The sequence below is a fragment of the Sinocyclocheilus rhinocerous genome, unplaced genomic scaffold, assembly GCF_001515625.1.
Source record: "Sinocyclocheilus rhinocerous isolate Xijiao unplaced genomic scaffold, SAMN03320098_v1.1 scaffold48, whole genome shotgun sequence".
Taxonomy (NCBI): Eukaryota; Metazoa; Chordata; class Actinopteri; order Cypriniformes; family Cyprinidae; genus Sinocyclocheilus; species Sinocyclocheilus rhinocerous.
In genome coordinates this window covers 496202-515301 of record NW_015635971.1, presented here as the reverse complement: position 1 = coordinate 515301, position 19100 = coordinate 496202, and the positions used below count along the sequence as shown (strand labels likewise).

Sequence of the window (19100 nt, the reverse complement as noted above, 5' to 3'; positions counted from 1 at the left end):
GGAGAGACATGACTGCTTTTTTATATTCTTTGTCTTTTTGACATCACTTGCAGATTTCCATAAATGAACATTTTACCACCAAAAATGTAAGACATTCCCCACATGTCCATTTGAAAATTATATTTTCATTATGTTATGGGTTTTCATTCCAGTTAATATTTCCCACCACTGTTTCATTATCCAGTGATTATTTCTCTCATCATTTTTAAGATATTATATTCGAGAATAAAATGCATGAATAATATTCCAGTTTAACAGAACTTTAAACTTTTGTCTCAGATGGATCGATGGTGTTGAGATCAGATTGTGTGAATTATGCTGAGGTCGTACAAATTGCGTACAAAAATCCCACTGGATTACTGCAATTCATTCTGAAAGGATCTGGAAACATAATATTTAACATCAAGTAGCCTATTTATTTAGGCTACATTTTTGGATAAATATGATATATACAAGCACAATTATGCACGCTCCACCCCAAAAGGAGAGGGTATGCAAATACACTTAATACTTAGGCTACAGTAAGAAAATGAGGTGTTACATATTCAAATGAGGCATATATAATCCGCACATCTCTCCGCCAGGTGTACAAATCAGCGCACATCTCTGCAGTAGTCATGGTGTCCTGCATCACAGACTGCATTGAAAAGCCCATCCGGCTTTGTTTTGAAAGCGTCGGTAAGTTCGTAGGGCTTCACCCGTGGTGGTTTGTCACTTTACCGCTGGCTGTATCCGCAGTTCTCGGAGGAGGATTTTACTTTTTGAACGACCTGATATCAAACGACATAGTGGAGCAGTTTACACCGAAAAACGGCCGCGCTAAAGTGGAGAGGTGTTTCTTTCAAGAAACCTTTCCACAAATGGACTCACAGTTTTCAATTGTACGATTGAACACTGATGGGGTTTTTGCATCTTTGATATTTTCTTGTCAGACAAACATACTCAGTGTTGCCGCACTAGAGGAAATCCTCCGCATAGATGGAGAAGTTAGAGGAATCACCGCAACGAATGACGCACAGCAATTTGTGTTCTCGGATATTTGCGCAACCTTGAACGGGACATGCAACTCTAACCTAATGCTTGATGTTCTAAATTACAATGCCAGCAACATTCATTTTGTCAAAATATCGTATCCTGAGTACTGTCATTCCGAATTCAACTGCGTCCACATGGGAAATATCATTAGTAAGGTGGAGGTGGATCACAATGGAGTTGTTCGAAGTGCCAAAGCAATGAGACTTTTTTATTATCTGCAAGAGAGCAATAATTCACTCGAAGATGCCTGGCTTCAAGAATTGGTAGACTTGCTCTCTAATGTAACGACCTCTGTATCAGAAGTAAGTATCTTTGTAGTCAATATTGGTTTGAACATTTGAATCTGTGTATGTACAGTTGAGGTCAAAAGTTTTCATATACACCTTGCAGAACTTGAATCTTCTGTAATAGTTGCATAGGAGTCCCTCAGTTGTCCTCAGTGTGAAAAGATGGATCTCAAAATCATACAGTCATCGTTGGAAAGGGTTCAAATACACAAAAATGCTGAAAAACCAAAGAATTTGTTGGACTTGACGGATTTTTCTGAAGAACAGCAGGCAGTTTAACTGTTCAGGACAAACAAGGGACTAATGAAAAAAATTAGTGTCATGCAGGGAATTCTGGGAGTGTCAATTTACGGTTTGTCACTGTAAATTATACAATTACTTTTTCTTTTTCACTTCCAAAAACCGTATTTTTAACTAGTATTTTACTGTAAAATTGCATTAAATGTAATTACATTTATTCACCGAATATAGTATGGAAACTTACTGTTAACCAGTTAACAGGTTTTTACTGTAGCATTTTTACAGTCTTTTACTGTTAAATCACAATCATTTTTTTACAGTGTGGATCATCCAGGTAACAAAACAGTATTAAGAATCAAGCGTATGTAAACTTTTGAACGGGGTAATTTTTATAAATTCAACTATTATTTTCTCTTGTGGACTATATGTAAACGTCACTTATGTGCAATATCCTATTCAGTCAGTACTAAATAAAAAAATAACATGCATTTTGTTTGGTCCCTCTTATTTTAGTAAAATAATTAACATTTAGCAGATTCTGGAAGTATGTACTGTAAACTTTTGACCTCAACTGTATGACCATTGTGTTAAAAATTTGTAAATGTTTCCCTGTTTTGAATCTTCTATTAAATTACATATAAACATGACCAGTAAATTCAAGAACTACTAAGAATGCTACATGAAAGATTAATTTGGAAAATCTAAAATGACATAGTCATGAACTCAATCATAATAACATTATCACTTTGTCAATTTTTATAAATTACGGAGCACATTAATGTTGCTAAATATTTTTGCACGTTATGAAAGTGCTTAACCCTTTGCATATACAGTGGCTTCAAAAGGTAGACACTTCAGCCACACTTAAGGCATTGCATCATATGTATACAATCAAGTGCCATTTGAAAAAATTTTGTGAAATGTTTATAATAAATGCCAAATGGTTTGGGCATTCGTACATTAATTTTGCATTTAGGGGGGTTCTGTATCTCATACCATGATTCTTAGTCTAATCAATCTTAAGTATGTGACTAAATGAAAAGTTTTAATGATAATTCTTTTTCTCAGGTATCCTATTTCACATCCATGTCAAGACAACAGGAGTTTGAGAAGAGTACCATATCTGTCACTGAACTTTTTGCAATTACTTATTTTCTTGCCATCTCATTTTCAATAATATCTTGCCTGAGGTTTGTGAAATACTGATCATGAACTAAAAAAAATTTTTTTCAGATTGCAAATCTGATAATAATAGCACATATGTATGCATTATTTCATTTCTCTCAACAGGTTTGATAATGTGAGGAATAAAGCATGGGTGGCTTCTCTTGGAGTTTTCTCCACTGCACAAGCTGTGCTGTCCAGCTTTGGGTTGCTGTTACTCATAAAGGTGCCATTTGTTATTACTGTGGCATCTTCTCCATTCCTTATTCTTGGTAAGATACTGTATCTTAGATAATTTTTATTATCTTTACTGTTTTGAACTTAATCAACCCTACAATTGGTACAGGATGGTGGTAGTAACAGGTTGCAGCAGAAATACATTGGTCCCCAAACTAGTGTTACCTGAATAACTATTTAGTAATACACATTTCAATTCTAAAGTCTTGCTGCAAATCATCTATATTTTATAATATAGCCCAAAAAGAATATTTAGAATATTTAAATGCACTGAAACAATTTTTAACATTTTGAAGCAAAGCTCACTATTAGAAGACTTTTTGGGCAGAAAAATGCTTAATTTAAGAATTTACAAGGTTTTATACATGTAAAACTGACCAATATGCATGATATATATTTTGAGACATGGTCAGATTTTCAATGCTATATAGGACATACAGCTTTATTTATGATGGGTTCTTTCTAAATATGGCCATGTGATTTTAAAAAAAGGTGCTAGGGGGTGGCACCTCTTACCCCACACACTGTAAGTCGCATTGGATAAAAGGGTCAAAAGGCATAAATGCAAATGCATTGCATATTCTACAGAACTGACACGTTTTAATTTCAAGATGTAAAACTGTTTTTTTTTTTAGGAATCGGTATCGATGACATGTTTATCATGATCTCCAGCTGGCAACGGACCAACATTCAAGACACAGTGCCTAAACGCATGGCTGATACCTACAGGGAGGCAGCCGTTTCCATTACTATCACCACCCTGACTGACGTGCTAGCCTTCTACCTCAGCTACGGCAACCCTTTCGGCTCTGTTCAGTCATTCTGTCTGTACGCAGGCACGGCTGTCTTGTTCTGCTACTTCTATAACATCACTTTCTTTGGAGCTTGTCTGGCTCTGAATGGCAGAAGGGAGGGGGCGAACAGACACTGGTTAACTTGCATGAAGGTCCCAGAAGAGGTCCCACCAGGACGGTCTAAAGTGTATACTCTGTGCTGTGTTGGAGGATCTTACGACCATAACACAGGAACCGAGGAAGAGCACCCAATGACACTGTTCTTCAGGAAGTATTATGGACCATTTTTGACAACAGTTTGGAGTAAAGCATTAGTCATTTTTATTTACGTAACATACATTGCTGTTAGTGTTTATGGCTGCTTGCAACTTAAGGAAGGCATCGATCTCAAGAACCTAGCACTTGATAAATCGTACATCGTCCAATACTACAAAGCTGAAAAGACATACTTTGATTATTATGGTCCAGATGTAATGTTAGCCATCAACGGCACATTTCCATATTGGGAGGAGGGCAAACGCAATCAACTCGAGTCGTGTATTGTACGGTTTCAGGAGTTGAAGTTTGTCAACAACTTGTCAACATCTTGGCTTCATTCCTTTGAAAAGTATGCAGAGGAACACAGTAATAACATCAGCTCAGAAGGTCAATTTAAAACACATCTTTATCAGTTCCTGGACCACCAACCAATGCTCAGACAGGATGTCAACATATCCAATAACGACATAACTGCTTCACGTCTGTTTCTTCAGACGGTTGTTCAGAATTCAACAGAAAAGAGCATGTTGAACTCACTACGGAAGACAGCAGAGAGCTGCCCATGTCCACTGTTGGTCTACCATCCAGCGTTTATATATCATGATCAATATACAGTAATAGGGCATATCACTCTTCAGACCGTCATTGTGGCAACCCTAGTAATGCTGGTCATCTCCCTTGTGCTGATTCCAAATCCTCTTTGTGCCTTGTGGGTGGCCTTTGCCATCGCTTCAGTCATTTTGGGAGTCACCGGCTTCATGGCACTGCTAGACATTAGTCTTGATTCAATCTCAATGATTAACCTGGTCATAAGCATCGGCTTTTCTGTGGACTTTTCTGCTCATATCTCCTACACATTTGTGTCCAGTACTAAGCCCGATGTGAATGAAAGAGTTGTGGAGGCCATGGCACACCTGGGTTACCCCATACTTCAAGGGGCTCTGTCTACAATTGTGGGTGTGGTTGTGCTATCAGCTTCTAGCAGCTACATATTCAGAACATTCTCCACCATTGTGGTCCTAGTCATTACTTTTGGGCTGCTTCACGGCATTGCTTTTATTCCAGTATTTCTAACTTTCTTTGGATTTTGCCACAAATTATGGCAGCACTGAATTCAAAAATCCAACTTCTGCTTTTTCTTCAAGTATCCTCCTTGTAAAATTAACATTTGATTGAAAAGGAGAAAAAAAAGAGACAATTTCTTGTAGTTGCTTTTAAAGCACTTACAAGCATGTTTAAACAATAGTGAACGCAGATTTTCAAGCATGTGTTTTAAATGTTTTCCACATAAATATTATCCAAGAATTGTGCAAAAAAGTAATGTAGTTGTAATTCATAGCAAGTAACTGTAATATGATTACAGTAACATGTAACCTGTAGACTGTCATATTGAAATATTTACATTTTTAATAAAACCCAAGTGATTTCGGTTCCTCCACTGAAAGTCTGTTTAGCATATTTTGATGTGATTATATATATGTGCTTTTGTCAGTGTTAATATGTGAATAAAAGCCTAAACTAATTCTGTTTAAACCTCTCAATTAAAGTGTTTTTATTTTTTTATTTATGAACCTTTTAAACTGTCAAAACGTCGGGTGAATGGACTTTAAATGGAGGGACAGAAATCTTGGATTTCATTAAAAACATCTCGATTTGTGTTTCAAAAATGAACGAAAGTCTTGAAAATGTCACAAGTGAGTAATTGATATCTATCTCCATCAAAAAATGAAAACGGTGTCATTTTACCTGTGTGGCTCCTAGAAGAAATCTAATTACTTTTCAAAGCAAAGAGACTTCACTGGGTGAAAAACCTCATACTTTTCATTTGGGCCAGTAAGCAACCATTTAGAACACCCTAGCAACCACATATCAACATGCTAAGAACCGCTCCTTAGCAATATCCTACATCATGGCACCAACTCTATGGCATCTAGACTTGTTTGGTTGTGTAATATGTTCTTGCAATGCAGAAGTTGTCACAGTACACTAAAACAACAATTATGCAGAGTTATGTTTCCTTTATTCAGTTCAACTCCCATTTGTGTGTAACAGCATCAAAAGAAAAATCGTTTTAAATGACAAACCAGGCAGAACTCGGACTAAAATCAATCTAATACACTTACATACAATACCCTCATTTTGAATTTTATGGATTATAAATATATACTGTATATACACAACTAAAACGAGCTTGGGTAAAAGGCAAACATACATGGAGGCAAGGTAAACTCATAAATGTAGAGCTACTGTACATGAATAAATAATGTGTCGAATAAAGCTGAATAAACCCAGTTTAGCCACTGGAACTAGAGGAATGAAGATCAAATATCTAATTTTGATGAATATTACATTTAGTCTCTCTTTTGTTTAATGATTAATGAAAGTGCAGAAATAGAGCTCAAACTACAGGAGTTCACTGATCACTGGGCCACTTGGAATTTCTCGTCATAAAGTTTATCTAACAACATACTGGGGTTCTGATGTATTGAATTGCTGTGACTAAAACTTTTTGAAGCAGCATCGTTCACAAGCCGAGATTATGATATGCATCACACAAACAAACATAAATGTCCCAGTACCAAAGTGCTTCGATATATTCCCCTCAGTGAAAAATATATTCCCATACATTTCTCAAAGGTCACCATGAAACATATGCTCAGCCTGGCTCAGACAACGGTGTCAGAAACAGTGAACAGCAATTTGTTCCTAACTTTATAGTAAACTGGACTGGTGCTTACAGCTTAACGATTTATTCAAATTGTCTTCTGCTCCACTTCAAATAAGGCAGCACCTAAAGTCAATGGTACAGAAAAGCACTTAAATAGATACTAAATGAGTTGAATTCTCACATAAACAATTTATTTGGAAGAAAATCCCAAGCATGTAAAACTGAAACTAATTTTAGAGATCTGGCTCAGGAAAAAATACATCTTTACCAATGGGGAGTGTCGGCCTACCAAGCTCTTGGTTGCATATGTACATTCATGTCTTTTAGAGTTTCATTGTCCTTTCCCTGCTGCCTGAAGTCCCTGGTGAGCCCTCATCTGCTTTCTAATGTCTTTCCCTCTAAGACCAGCTGGATCTCTTTGGCATCCAATGTCTCGTACCGCAGTAAAGCCTCAGCAAGATTTTTGTGCTCCTTAGCACGAGACTTCAGGAGGACTTTAGCACGCTCGTAGGAATCCTAGGAGCATTCAAACAAATATGTGAGCCAAAAACTGGACAAATTGGTAGCTGGTATTAAGAAACGTTAAGAAAAGTGCAGGCTGTTGAGTGCTTAAAAAAGCAATGTTGTAGTACTGATTTGAGGATAGAATTAGATCAGAACAAAGTTTACCCTCAGAAGTATCCTGACTTCATGTTCAATGGCTGCCTGAGTTTCTGGGCTCTGCTTGGTGAGGTCAGCATATGTCATGACACCCAACTATAAAAAAAAAAAAACCCAAAAATTCATTAAAAATTCAAGCTTTCTGGACAAAAAAAAAAACCTGAAACGTATTCAAAACCCAGCAAGCTGGCTTGCTTTCTACTGAATCCTAACTGTCATGGAAACTCAAGTGACATGTGAAATAGTTTAGTACAGTGACAAAATTAGTAAATAACATGCAAGTTATTTCATAACATTTATTTCCCACTTAATATTTTTCCTTACACAACATAAACAGGTCTTTATGCATGACAATAAGAGTTCATGATATTTGATATTCAGTAAGTTTGAATACAACCAACTCTTTAAACAGAAAAGAAAGTAAATAAAGTCTGACAATAATATCCATATATACACATGTATATTCGGTGCGCAAAGACAATCTGCTAAAAATGACGAACCTTTTCACTCATGCCAAATCTGGTCACCATCATTTTGGCTATTTTTGTAGCGCTGTCAAAATCACTTGATGCTCCTATGTGAATATAACAAAACATTACACAGATGAAAAACAGAAATAAGCGATTAGCATAATTTTGTTACATTTACTATTCATGCAGTGTCCTCTCACGTATTTGAAAAATGTGATGTACAATAAACATTCATACTTACAGCCAAGTCACTCTTATAATATAATCATGTAGTTTTTCATCTTACACAATACACAAACGATTTGAATGACACTGCAACACCAGAGCAAACAGTACCGCAACATACCAGTGGTGATATTCTCACTGCCAAAGATGAGCTCTTCAGCCACTCGGCCGCCCATGCTGACGTCCATCTGGGCCAGAAGTTGAGCACGAGTTTCACTCCAGCGGTCATTCTCTGGGAGCATGGATACCTAACAGAGAAGAGAACAAAAACACTGGCACTATTAAGGCTGACTGTCTCTCACTTGAAAAATAAACAAGCAGCTCATCTCTCTAACATATTCTAAACCTGACTTTACAATTTCAACCCAAACTGAAGAGATGAGCCCTTTCAAAGTAGAGATTCTCATAATCAATTAAAATGTACTCACATGACCCAAAGTTGGGCCTCTCGGCATAATAGTGGCTTTATTTATGGGCATGGCACCTTTGGTGTAGTATGCAATAATAGCATGGCCTGACTCGTGGTACGCTGTGATCTCTTTATTCTTCTTGTCAATCTCTGCACTCCTGCGTTCTGGCCCTGCAGAGGGGGAAAGTGAATGGAAAACAAGTGATGCACCAACAATTCAGCAATTGAAAATATTCAATCGAAACAGCAAAAAAATTAAAATAAAAAATTCAGTTTCAGCCGAAATGGTTAGGAGGGCCAAACATTTGCGCTTTTCTGATGGCACACACTGTGTCAGCATCTATTTGTGACCCTGGACCACAAAACCAGTCATAAGGGTCAATTTTTTCGAAATTGAGATTTATACATCTCCTGAAAGCTGAATAAATATGCTTTCCATTGATGTATGGTTTGTTAAGATATGATAATAATTGCCTGAGATACAACTATTTGAAAATCTGGAATCTGAGGGTGCAAAAAAATCTAAATATTGAGAAAATCGCCTTTAAAGTTGTCCAAATGAAGTTCTTAGCAACGCATATTACCAATCAACAATTAAGTCGTAATATATTTACAGTAGGAAATGTACAAAATATCTTCATGGAACATGATCTTTACTTAATATCCTAATGATTTTTGGCATAAAAGAAAAATCAATAATTTTGACCCATACAATGTATTTTTGGCTATTGCTACAAACATACCCCAGCGACTTAAGACTGGTTTTGTGGTCCAGGGTTACATTTCATACACACGATGTGAATAAGCTGCAACAAGTAAACATGTCAGAATGGACAACCGAACAGCTTTACTATGACTGGTTTCATTTATCGAGTACACGACACCCTGAACCACATACAGAGCTCAGTTGCCCAAATTTAAAACTTTATTTTTAGTTTGGCGTTTCTGCCAAAAAGTTATTTTTGGTGCATCACTATGCCAATTTAGAGGTTTTATTATCTAATATGAGCAGCAAAGTTTATTTCAGCATGCAGAATAAGTTACAGGTACCTACCCATCAGTATTTTGTCCTTAGCAAACTCCAACTCCTTCATGGTCACCATGTCTTTACCATCCACAGCTGCCTTTAGTGCGGACTGATTAACAAGATTCTCCAGATCGGCTCCAGAGAACCCCACCGTTCCTCTAGCAATGATCTCTGCCTCCACAGCTAATGACCAGAAAATACAATAATCCTTAAGAACAATCACTTTACTTGCTGTACGATTACTTTTTTACCTTTCAACATTAATAGTTCAGAATCTAATAGGTAAATTTGAAAATTAATCTTTAACAGACCACTTACCAGAGTCGACTTTAATTTTTTTAAGGTACCACTTGAGGATTTCAGTGCGGCCCTTCACATCTGGTATGGGGACAGTGACCTGCATATCAAAACGGCCTGGCCGGATCAGAGCACTGGGGAACAAGATTCAGATTTTCTTACCAATCAGCAACATTATAAAACATTTTTAAAAAACCTTTAACTAACAACCTCAGTTGCACTCATCATATTATCATTTGATGTACTGTCAAACAAGCAGGCTTTTGTCTTTAGATGTTTGAAATGCAATCTACGTACTTATCCAAAGCTTCAGGGAAGTTTGTTGCTCCAATTATGATGACACCTTCATTTGGCTTGAACCTGCATATGTTAAACACCAAAAGTTAGCGAAGGAAACTTACAAACCTTTCACTCAAACAACGAGTGCAGTCAAAAGTTGCAATGGAGTCACTCCGAGTAGCATAGCTCACCCATCCATCTCTGCTAGAAGCTGATTGATTGTCTGTCTAGAATAGGGGTGCATAGGGGACTCAATCCTCTTTCCTCCAACACTATCCAGCTCATCAATGAAGATAACACAAGGAGCGTTAGCTTTAGCTTCCCCTACAGGACAAATGCAGGAGAACTGCTTTAATACATACACACAATGACTCATTCACACTTTTGGTTACTTTCACATACACAGAATTAGGCAGATAGTATGGCATCATCTATTAACAATCGTGCTTGAATTATGATTTGGAGTGGCACTATGCAAGCTAGGTACTTACTAAAAAGGTTTCTGATTCGACTGGCACCAACACCAACAAACATCTCATCGAACTCTGAGCCAGAGGCGTAGTAGAATGGCACATCTGCCTCACCTGCCACAGCACGGGCCAACAGGGTCTTTCCTGTACCTGGAGGCCCAACCAACAAGATTCCTGCAAATAAATGAATATAGATCATAAATATCATGAATATAAAAAACAAATAAATACTATTTAGGTTAAAAAAAAGAAAGAAACAAAGAAGAAAGAAATCTAAGGCTAAGTTTAGATTTACACTAGTGCGTTTTCGTTTTAAAACACATAACTTTAGCTACGGTTACGCCTGTCGTTTACACTACCCCGGCGTTTTCGACCCTCGAAAACGGAGACTTTCGAAAACTCTGCAGACCCCGTTTTAGTTTGAAAACTCCGGGGTTGCGTTTCAGTGTAAACGGACCAAAACAGAGACTTTTGAAAACGATGGCATGGCTGGCCACATTTGTTCTGCGTATCCTTGACGACCGTGTAAACAATGACATCATGCACATTGTTGTACCTGCAGAAATGGTCATGTGACCTGCGTTTTCGGTTGTGTAGTATGGACGGAGAACGTTTCTGAAATGCAGTGAAAACACAAGTGTAGACGAGAAACGTTTTCATTTTTTAACGCCGTTTTAAAACAAAAACGCACTAGTGTAAACAGGGCTTAAAACTGCCAAATAGACTCTATGTGGAATTTTTGTCAAAATTACAAATTTGATTTTACTTTATTCTTCTACTCAAAGGGAAATAAAATTCTGTCCTTATTTACTCATCCACATCTGTGCTAAAGTCTGTTCATGATTAATTTTTCATTGGAAAAATGATTCCAGTTTGTAGTGACTTGAGGTCGACTGATAGTGGATTTGCAAGTCGCGCATTTGTGCAGTATTTGCGTGCTTTGTCTTCTGAAGCAAGAGGTCAGATGTTCAAATGCAAAAACCATGTTAGCAATGTTCATATTAACATGATAAAAGATAATAGCTCTCATGTTTATGACGAATTGAATTTCCCTCAACCCCGAATTTTTTTTTTTTTTACTGGATCTGCATTAAGCATAAATTGTCTTTTTTGTTTTGTTTTTATTTAAATGACGAATTAAAATGAAGTAGTCCAAAAGATGTCCATCCTTGACTTTGTAACATGTTGTAACTCGTAAGCACTTTAACTGCTAATGTTATCTGATAATAATAATAATAATGTTCTCCAAAGCAACAAATTATCAAAATAATTGTCTTAAATGGTTATTGTACCATGATTATATATAATGAAACCGTATTGGTGCACAGAGGAACAAAAACTGATTGCAAACTATCACTTGATATTTGCAGATAACTGATAGTTCAATAAAGCAGCTAACGGTGGCGATTAATAGGTAAACATTTTATATCAGTCATTAATATTGAGCACATCTGTCAAACTCCCAAAATACAAAAAGGCACTGTTAAATATTGTGCATTATATTGCAAGTACTCACAAAGGCTTTGTATGAAGAGCAAACCAAAATAGAAGTCATTTTTCTCAATTCAAAAATGTCACTATAAAACTAAAAATGTGCCAAAAGAAATGGCATTGTAAATATAGACGACACTTAGATTTTTGTCTTTCTCACACAAAGCTGTAGTATGACTTCAGAGTGCTTGGAACACAGTGTGCGAGTCATATGGACTGCTGGTGTCTTTTTTTTTTTTTGTCCTGGATGTTATAGAAGGTAGGTGTAAAAATTCTTCAAAAATGTATTCCACAGAAGAAAAAAAGTCATACAGGTTTGGTAGAATATGAGGTTGAAGCAAACAGAATTTAGGTTTAACTATTCATTTAAATGGTTCTGGCTTGGAGCCTTACAGCAAAAGTGTGTTCTTGCCTTTAGGCAGCTTTCCTCCCAAAACAGTGAACTTCTGTGGGTTCCGGAGGAACTCCACCACCTCCTGCAGCTCATTCTTGGCCTCCTCCACACCCTTCACATGCTCAAAGGTGACATTCTTCATCTGGACAGGATCCACTGCTGAGTCCAGGCCTGATGTGGTTCGGAATCGCACTGTCCCAAATGGTTACATTATAGTTCACACTCCAAACACACACAAAGCACTACACAGAGCTTTCTCAAAGCCACAAAAAAGGCATGAAAGGGGCAAGCCAGCCAAGTGAGCATTATTGGTTTTCAATCCAAGCCAAAACTTTCACTAATGACTCAGATTTTATATTCACACTGGTAGACATGACACACAGGACATAAACTATACTGAATTTAGGGAGACAAATCACACATGCAGAAGATTCTACATAATATTTACCTGATAAGAAAGGAGTTTTTGAGAGTCCATATAAGCCCACCAGCAAAAGCACCAATAGTATCAGTCGCGTCCTCCTTAACGATTCTATTGGAGATTATATGTTTTTTTTTCAAAAATACAATAAAGAGAGAAAGAAAATCATATCAGGTTGAAAAACTTTCACCATTCAGTTCACAATAGACCTTAGTCAGTGTAGAAACAAGGCTGTGAGAGACAAACCTACAGTACTGTATAAAGGTACTAGATCACATTATTTTCAAAATTCATAAAAATTGGTTTAATGGAGCTTTTGTCTACTAAAAGCCCAAAGACAACTTGCCTTGGGTTCTCTGTGTTAGGGCCTGAGCTTTTAGGAATCCCTCTGCAAAACCAGTCTTAAAAGCATCATGTTGACCATCAGGTATGTTTTTGTTTTTAAGGAGCTTGTCCAACGTTTCAACATCTGGCCCTTTGTCTCGTGTAAGGAAACCCTGATGGACAAAAACATAAATAACATTAAAACGGCAATCCAAACCTTCTTTTACAAAAGACATTTAAAATGTGCTAAAAAAAATAAAAAAACCTTAAAGCATAATTATTAAAAGTATAGTTTTTATAATGCTTTCTGTGGGCTACTGAACAATGCACTTGCACAAAAATGCACATGCACTTAAAGTCCATGTAAAGGCAATTCAAAGAATTGTTTCTAAAAACATAAATGTTAGAAATGTATTGCTGAAAACACATTACACAGACTGAGAAATATGTAGTACTGAATTGTAGTACTGAGTTTTTCACCATTTTTGTTTTCAGGAATTTTTGGGCGGAGCTGAAATAATGTCTCGATGAAGCACTGGAGCCACTGAGCATGGTCCCTCCCCTGAAAATATAATACCGCTCTAGAATAGAGGTCGACCGATATGGGTTTTTCTGTTTACAGCGGAAACCAAGGAAACGCTTTAAGCGCCACCTGCTGGCAGAGAGTGAATCTGCGTCTCATTAAGCTCATCCGCTGTTTGATGCAGATATTTTTATGTATAGTTTCATAAAACTGAAGTCAAACCACTCTTTTTTTTTCACAAATTTCAAAATTATACAATCTAATTTAGATTAAAAACTGCTCATGTCATGTATGAAGCATCTTTGTTTGGATCATGATTAATTTTAATCTCTAATTTTAAATGGAAAGAGCACAGACAAAGCCTTAGTTTTTTTATATGAAGAGATTTATTTTATTTGTGTTACTTATTTATTTGATTTGGGGCTTGTTTTAACATTTCAATTTAGTTTTGTTATTTATATTTACATTATATTTAAATTTTGTTACACTTTTATCCAAAGCAACTTACAAATGAGGACAATAAAAGCAATCAAAACCAACAAAAGAGCAATAATATGCAAGTGTTATATTAGTATATTATTATAGTGTTATATTTCAATTTCACAAAGAAATGTGCAGCATTTTGTCCAAGCAATAATAAAAGGACACATTTAATTTATAATTTGTCTTAAATTTCATTTTGTAAAAAAAATTATAATAATAAAAAAATCGTGAATCGAATCGAATCGTGAAATCAAAATCGTGAATCGAATCGAATCGTGAGTTGAGTGAATCGTTACATCCCTACCCTTTTAATATTGCTTTATACGGACTTTAAGAAAAATTACTCCCAGGATTGTGCAGAAAGCACAGCTCTGAAAATAATTTAAATACAAATATTGTTTTCATTATGCCGTTTAAAAGATTAAGAGAAACCAACTCTTATTCACATATGAACACCGATCACTGCACATACATAAAGCTCATCAAATATAGTACTGCGTGAGAACCAAGCCTACATTTTCTGTGCACTGATCTGGTCAGGCCGTTTTGATATGTAAGTCACCGTCGCCTTTAACGCATCTAAGTTTCAGCAGGAAATTAGTCTTATCTAGTTACATAATTAAAATATCTTGTTTTGTGTTCCACAGAAGAGAAAGTCATACAGGTTTGGAAGGACATGAGGGTGAGAGTAAATGATGACAGTTCTAATTTTTTGTTGAACTATCTCTTTGTGTTTTAAGTAAATAAACACTACATTAGGTTAACATCATTTAAAAGAAAGTGCTGTATTACTGTGCGTGTGACCTTCATGAATGATGGTGTATATCCCTCAGGCTCCGCTGTACTGTCTAAGCTTCCCTGTAGACGGCGTGTTCTTGACTTCAAAGTTTTAAAGCCTCGATTTGGGACCATCACTGAAAATAAAAGATTAATATTTGATGAATACCAGCTGGAAAAAACACAGATCAAATGAAGTTGCCCGTTTACTGAGTGACAACTGAATAACAAAATACTTCACACTTTACATGGCAAATATTTGAGATCTGTACATAATGTTTGGAGAGGTGACTTGTTCTGCTTAGAGAACACAGGAGTAACACCGCCCATTCTTGAAAACCCTGAAAAGGAAAGCAGAAATTAAACAGTTAATGCATCATGTGTGGTAAATTTAGTCTTACAACATGAGAAAGCTGCACAATCAATTATATAATAATCAAGATTACAATGATGGCTGCAGCAGTTAACTATTGTGTGAACTGTTGAGTGCATGAATGCAATGGCAAATAAAATGTCTTTAAATTCAGGTCTATTGGTAAGAAAAAAAGGTCCTAATGAGAGAGATTTAAGTGGTCTCATTCACAGATGTGCATTTTATGATGCATTTTATATTTATTTCTTTTTGGCACAGGAAAACGCTTAAAAGTGTTAAAGAAACAGCAAATTTAACAAAGCTTAGGATTTATGTCATTGGCTCGGGTATCAAGAACGTGAAGGAAAATCTTTGTGTCTCACCATGTTTGTTGTGAAAGAATGAATCCGAGGAAAGATGGGAAGTCCTCCAGATATTTGGCACACTCCTCAGTTGTGAGAGCGACTCCCGCCGAGTAACACAGGGCAGAAGCTTCTGCACCAGCTCATCTAGCTGGCTGACCCCGAGATCTGTCAAACCTAAATCCCTGAGGGTCAGTGATGGCTTCCCAGCACAACACCACAGATGCAGAATTTAAGAAGGAAAAACACTGTTAGGATTCAGAAGAGCATCATTCATTTGAAAGCTGCTAACATTCAACTGCTCAATTTTGTAGCCACATTTCCATGGAAATAAATGACTGAAAAGGACAAAGGGGAGGCTCCGAAAACCTACACGTGTAAAGTATTTATCAGTGCACAGATGAATGCAATTACCTCTGTGCAGTTCAGATCTTGTTCTGGTATGTTCTCTCTGTGTTTGTGATTGACTGAAGTATTGCTGCTCACTGAACCCTTCAGAGAGTGCAGGGCATTGATGAGGTGACTCAACTGGACTGTTACCTGGGGAGATAAACAGCAAAGCCAAGTATTTCATAAGTGAGAAAAAAAAAATCCAGCATTAGTTTATATCCAGCTGGTCACATTAATGCATTTGTTAGCCAGCCAAGTTGCATATTTAAAGCTAGTAACGTGAGAAAGCAAACTGATATGTTCATTTTATGCAGCAGAAATCCTGCCGCTCCACAGAGCGCCACTCACATAGTTTTCCATTAAATTACATTAGTCCCAAATCGTTAATTTACATACAGATTTCACCCTGGGCTGGAAAATAGTGTATTGTGCATTTTTCAGTGAAACGTTTGTCTTTCTGTGGCTCTAGTGAAGTCTGTATGCCTCATATAGAGCTCTAACTCGCGCGGTTTCTTTCAGTTTTGCTCTATTTTTTTAAACATGTATGCTGCTTTTTTTGTTCATTCTTAAAGTGAACTTAAAAAAGAAACTGTTTTAGACTAGCTCTAACTCGCGCGGTTTCTTTCAGTTTTGCTCTATTTTTTTAAACATGTATGCTGCTTTTTTGTTCATTCTTAAAGTGAACTTAAAAAAGAAACTGTTTTAGACCGCTGCTTGAACTGAACGTGTGTGATACCTGCGAGTTCTCCTAGATGCGGCGCTTTGATTAGATAATCATGAAGTGTTCTAGAATAGAATCAGTTAAAGTGTGAGAGTATACATATAATATCCATATGTATGTCATTTCAATGCTATGGCCTTTGTGTAGATATTTAAAGACGGCCATCTAGTTAGAGTGTAATTTCAACATCTTGAAACACTGTGGTGGATTAAATGATCAAAAAACCTTTCTGTTGTGATGCATGTTTATACACTGGTTACGTTACGCATATCAATGTCTTCAAACAGCATTTTTATAAACACAACCCGTCAATAACACTGCAATCAAGTGAGCTATAACAACGACTAGACTAATAACATATCATCGACTTTTCAGCATGGTGTTCAAAAACTATTCGCTCAAATCTTAAGATTAAAGTGCTGCTTGTTGTATATGCTAGCTAACCAGCTAGCCTGCGTAACGTTACATGTTAAGTTATGAAACCCGCTGTCCTCAACAGACAGCGATTTGATACCTGTGGCTGAAGGGAAGTCGAAAGAGAAAACATTTCCGATTAGTTGCTAAAACTCTTGAAGACAACGGGAGTTTATTGATTTGGAGTTACATGTAATGCCCTCCACCAGTGTCCTCTTCCGCTCAACTAGTCTTGCTGGGCTGACACTGCGAAGACTCATCAACATATCTATCTACAACATCCGGCATAGAGGATTATAAAATAAAAGTCCTGCTTAAAGTAAAAGTCCAGCTGAGTTGCCAAACATTTCTATCAATCCAAGTCCTATGGCGTTATTTTAATGACAAATGTCGAGAGCACATTATTGTAGCGCGAAAGGGATGTGCCAAACGAGGCTTTTGAAGCAGTGAGGCTTTTACAACAAACTGCGTTGATGCTTCGAAGCTTTTGACACAGTGCTCTACCCCGCTATCTGGAGGTCAATAAAAATTCTTACACCAACTGTATCATTTAGATGTTTTGTTCATTGGGATGGCATTGTAAGGTTTAATTGTCTATTTAATAAGCATATGAAAAAGTGAAAGGTGGCATGTGTGTGTGCAGCAATAGAGTTTCCCAAATGTATTGTATTTTGCACAATACAATGACAATAAAGACTTTATTTTCTTCATTTTTACTTGCATCAAACTTGTGTCTTTTCACATAAATAGAATGTTTAATACGCCAATAAATTAGACCTACGTCATTTTCCATTGCATTATTTTTGTGTCTTCCTTACAAAAGAACACAAACATGCACATTGTTAAAAAACACAAATGCACAAATACAAATGTAGTTATTGCATTTAATATATTTTGCCAATGTGAGCTGTTGACAACAGAGGACGGCGTTTACAAGCAGCAAAAAATGTTTGTGGTTAAGGAAGGACTTTTATCCTTTTTGGGAACAGTGGTTGAGCCCGCAAGGTGTTTTAAAGGGGTCATATGATGTTGCCAAAAATAACATTATTTTGTATATTTGGTGTAATGAAATGTGTTTATGCGGTTTAAGGTAAAAAAAAACACATTATTTTCCACATACTGTACATTATTGTTTCTCCTCTTTGCCCCGCCTTTCTGAAACGTGTCGATTTTTACAAAGCTCATCGGTCTGAAAAGCAAGGTGTGCTGTGATTGGCCAGCTATCCAGTGCGTTGTGATTGGCCATACCTCAAGCATGTGACGGAAATATTATTATTATTGTAACATTATAAACGAGGCATTTGTTGCATCCAGTGGGGACATAATTACTGATTATAATGACTTATACTGTCTTTTTACGCGTTGCGTTGCATCGAGCCGCGCTGCGCCGCGTATCGAATGCGACTCATCTGCGATTATGAACGCGATATTGCATAGTTCTATGCAACACGTGATGGAGATTTACTATTAATCACAGAACCAGCTTTACTGACAATCACATGCGATTTATCGTGCAGCCCTAAGTTTGTTTGTTGATCACAAAGTACAAAGTAGATGAGGAAAACTAGGATGCCGGGTGTATTCAAAGCACCGCCATTACTGTCTAGAGTGCGTGGAATGGTGCGCTGTGATTGGTTGAGCGGATATATCGCATTCTGCAGAGAAGGGAGACTGGCGTTTGTCGTGGTTTGGAAAGAAAGGGCGAAAACATGACATAATAACTCGGCGGATATCGCATTTTGCGTAAAATAAAAAACTGACTTTTCAATACCGACCATATACAATACTGATTTTGGCGGAAACTCAATTTTGAAAAAAAAATGGCGTTTATCACGTTTTGGAACCAAACTCTTCATATATTCCATAAACTTACCCAACACATCGACTATTTAATTAACACATTTTTCTCCTTTTCTCTCCCTCTTTTT

The 19100-nt window shown here is 36.8% G+C and overlaps 2 protein-coding genes across 3 annotated transcripts; one reads left to right on the top strand and one right to left on the bottom strand.

Annotated features, from left to right (window-relative positions):
- Positions 1-617: 617 nt before the first annotated feature.
- Positions 618-5308, top strand: LOC107747520 (patched domain-containing protein 3-like). The gene is made up of 4 exons (XM_016562069.1): positions 618-1337; positions 2631-2752; positions 2853-2998; positions 3599-5308. Exons 1-4 carry the CDS (start codon positions 618-620, stop codon positions 5125-5127), a joined length of 2517 nt encoding a protein of 838 aa, XP_016417555.1. The 3' UTR covers positions 5128-5308.
- A 718-nt stretch (positions 5309-6026) lies between these two features.
- LOC107747521 (ATP-dependent zinc metalloprotease YME1L1-like) lies at positions 6027-17466 on the bottom strand. 2 transcript variants are annotated; one of them, XM_016562070.1, is made up of 18 exons: positions 17273-17466; positions 16062-16187; positions 15669-15849; positions 15182-15274; positions 14961-15070; positions 13173-13323; positions 12854-12937; positions 12424-12597; positions 10542-10694; positions 10242-10374; positions 10069-10131; positions 9793-9905; positions 9502-9657; positions 8467-8618; positions 8160-8286; positions 7844-7917; positions 7353-7439; positions 6027-7199 (listed from the first exon to the last, which is right to left on the bottom strand). In XM_016562070.1, the coding sequence occupies exons 1-18, from the start codon at positions 17303-17305 to the stop codon at positions 7056-7058; spliced, it is 2154 nt and encodes a 717-aa protein (XP_016417556.1). In that variant the 5' UTR covers positions 17306-17466; the 3' UTR covers positions 6027-7055. The 2 variants fall into 2 exon arrangements, with proteins under 2 accessions (XP_016417556.1, XP_016417557.1); XM_016562071.1 differs by having other exon boundaries at positions 15206-15274.
- Positions 17467-19100: the final 1634 nt, after the last annotated feature.

Coding starts and splice junctions, on each gene's coding strand:
- LOC107747520 (XM_016562069.1), top strand. CDS start 618: ATGGTGTCCTGCATCACAGACTGCATTGAAAAGCCCATCCGGCTTTGT. Junction 1,338..2,630: donor TAACGACCTCTGTATCAGAA/GTAAGTATCTTT, acceptor TCTTTTTCTCAG/GTATCCTATTTCACATCCAT. Junction 2,999..3,598: donor TTCTCCATTCCTTATTCTTG/GTAAGATACTGT, acceptor TTTTTTTTTTAG/GAATCGGTATCGATGACATG.
- LOC107747521 (XM_016562070.1), bottom strand. CDS start 17,305: ATGTTTTCTCTTTCGACTTCCCTTCAGCCACAG. Junction 15,275..15,668: donor ATTCTTTCACAACAAACATG/GTGAGACACAAA, acceptor TTTCCTTTTCAG/GGTTTTCAAGAATGGGCGGT. Junction 10,132..10,241: donor CTTCTAGCAGAGATGGATGG/GTGAGCTATGCT, acceptor TAACATATGCAG/GTTCAAGCCAAATGAAGGTG.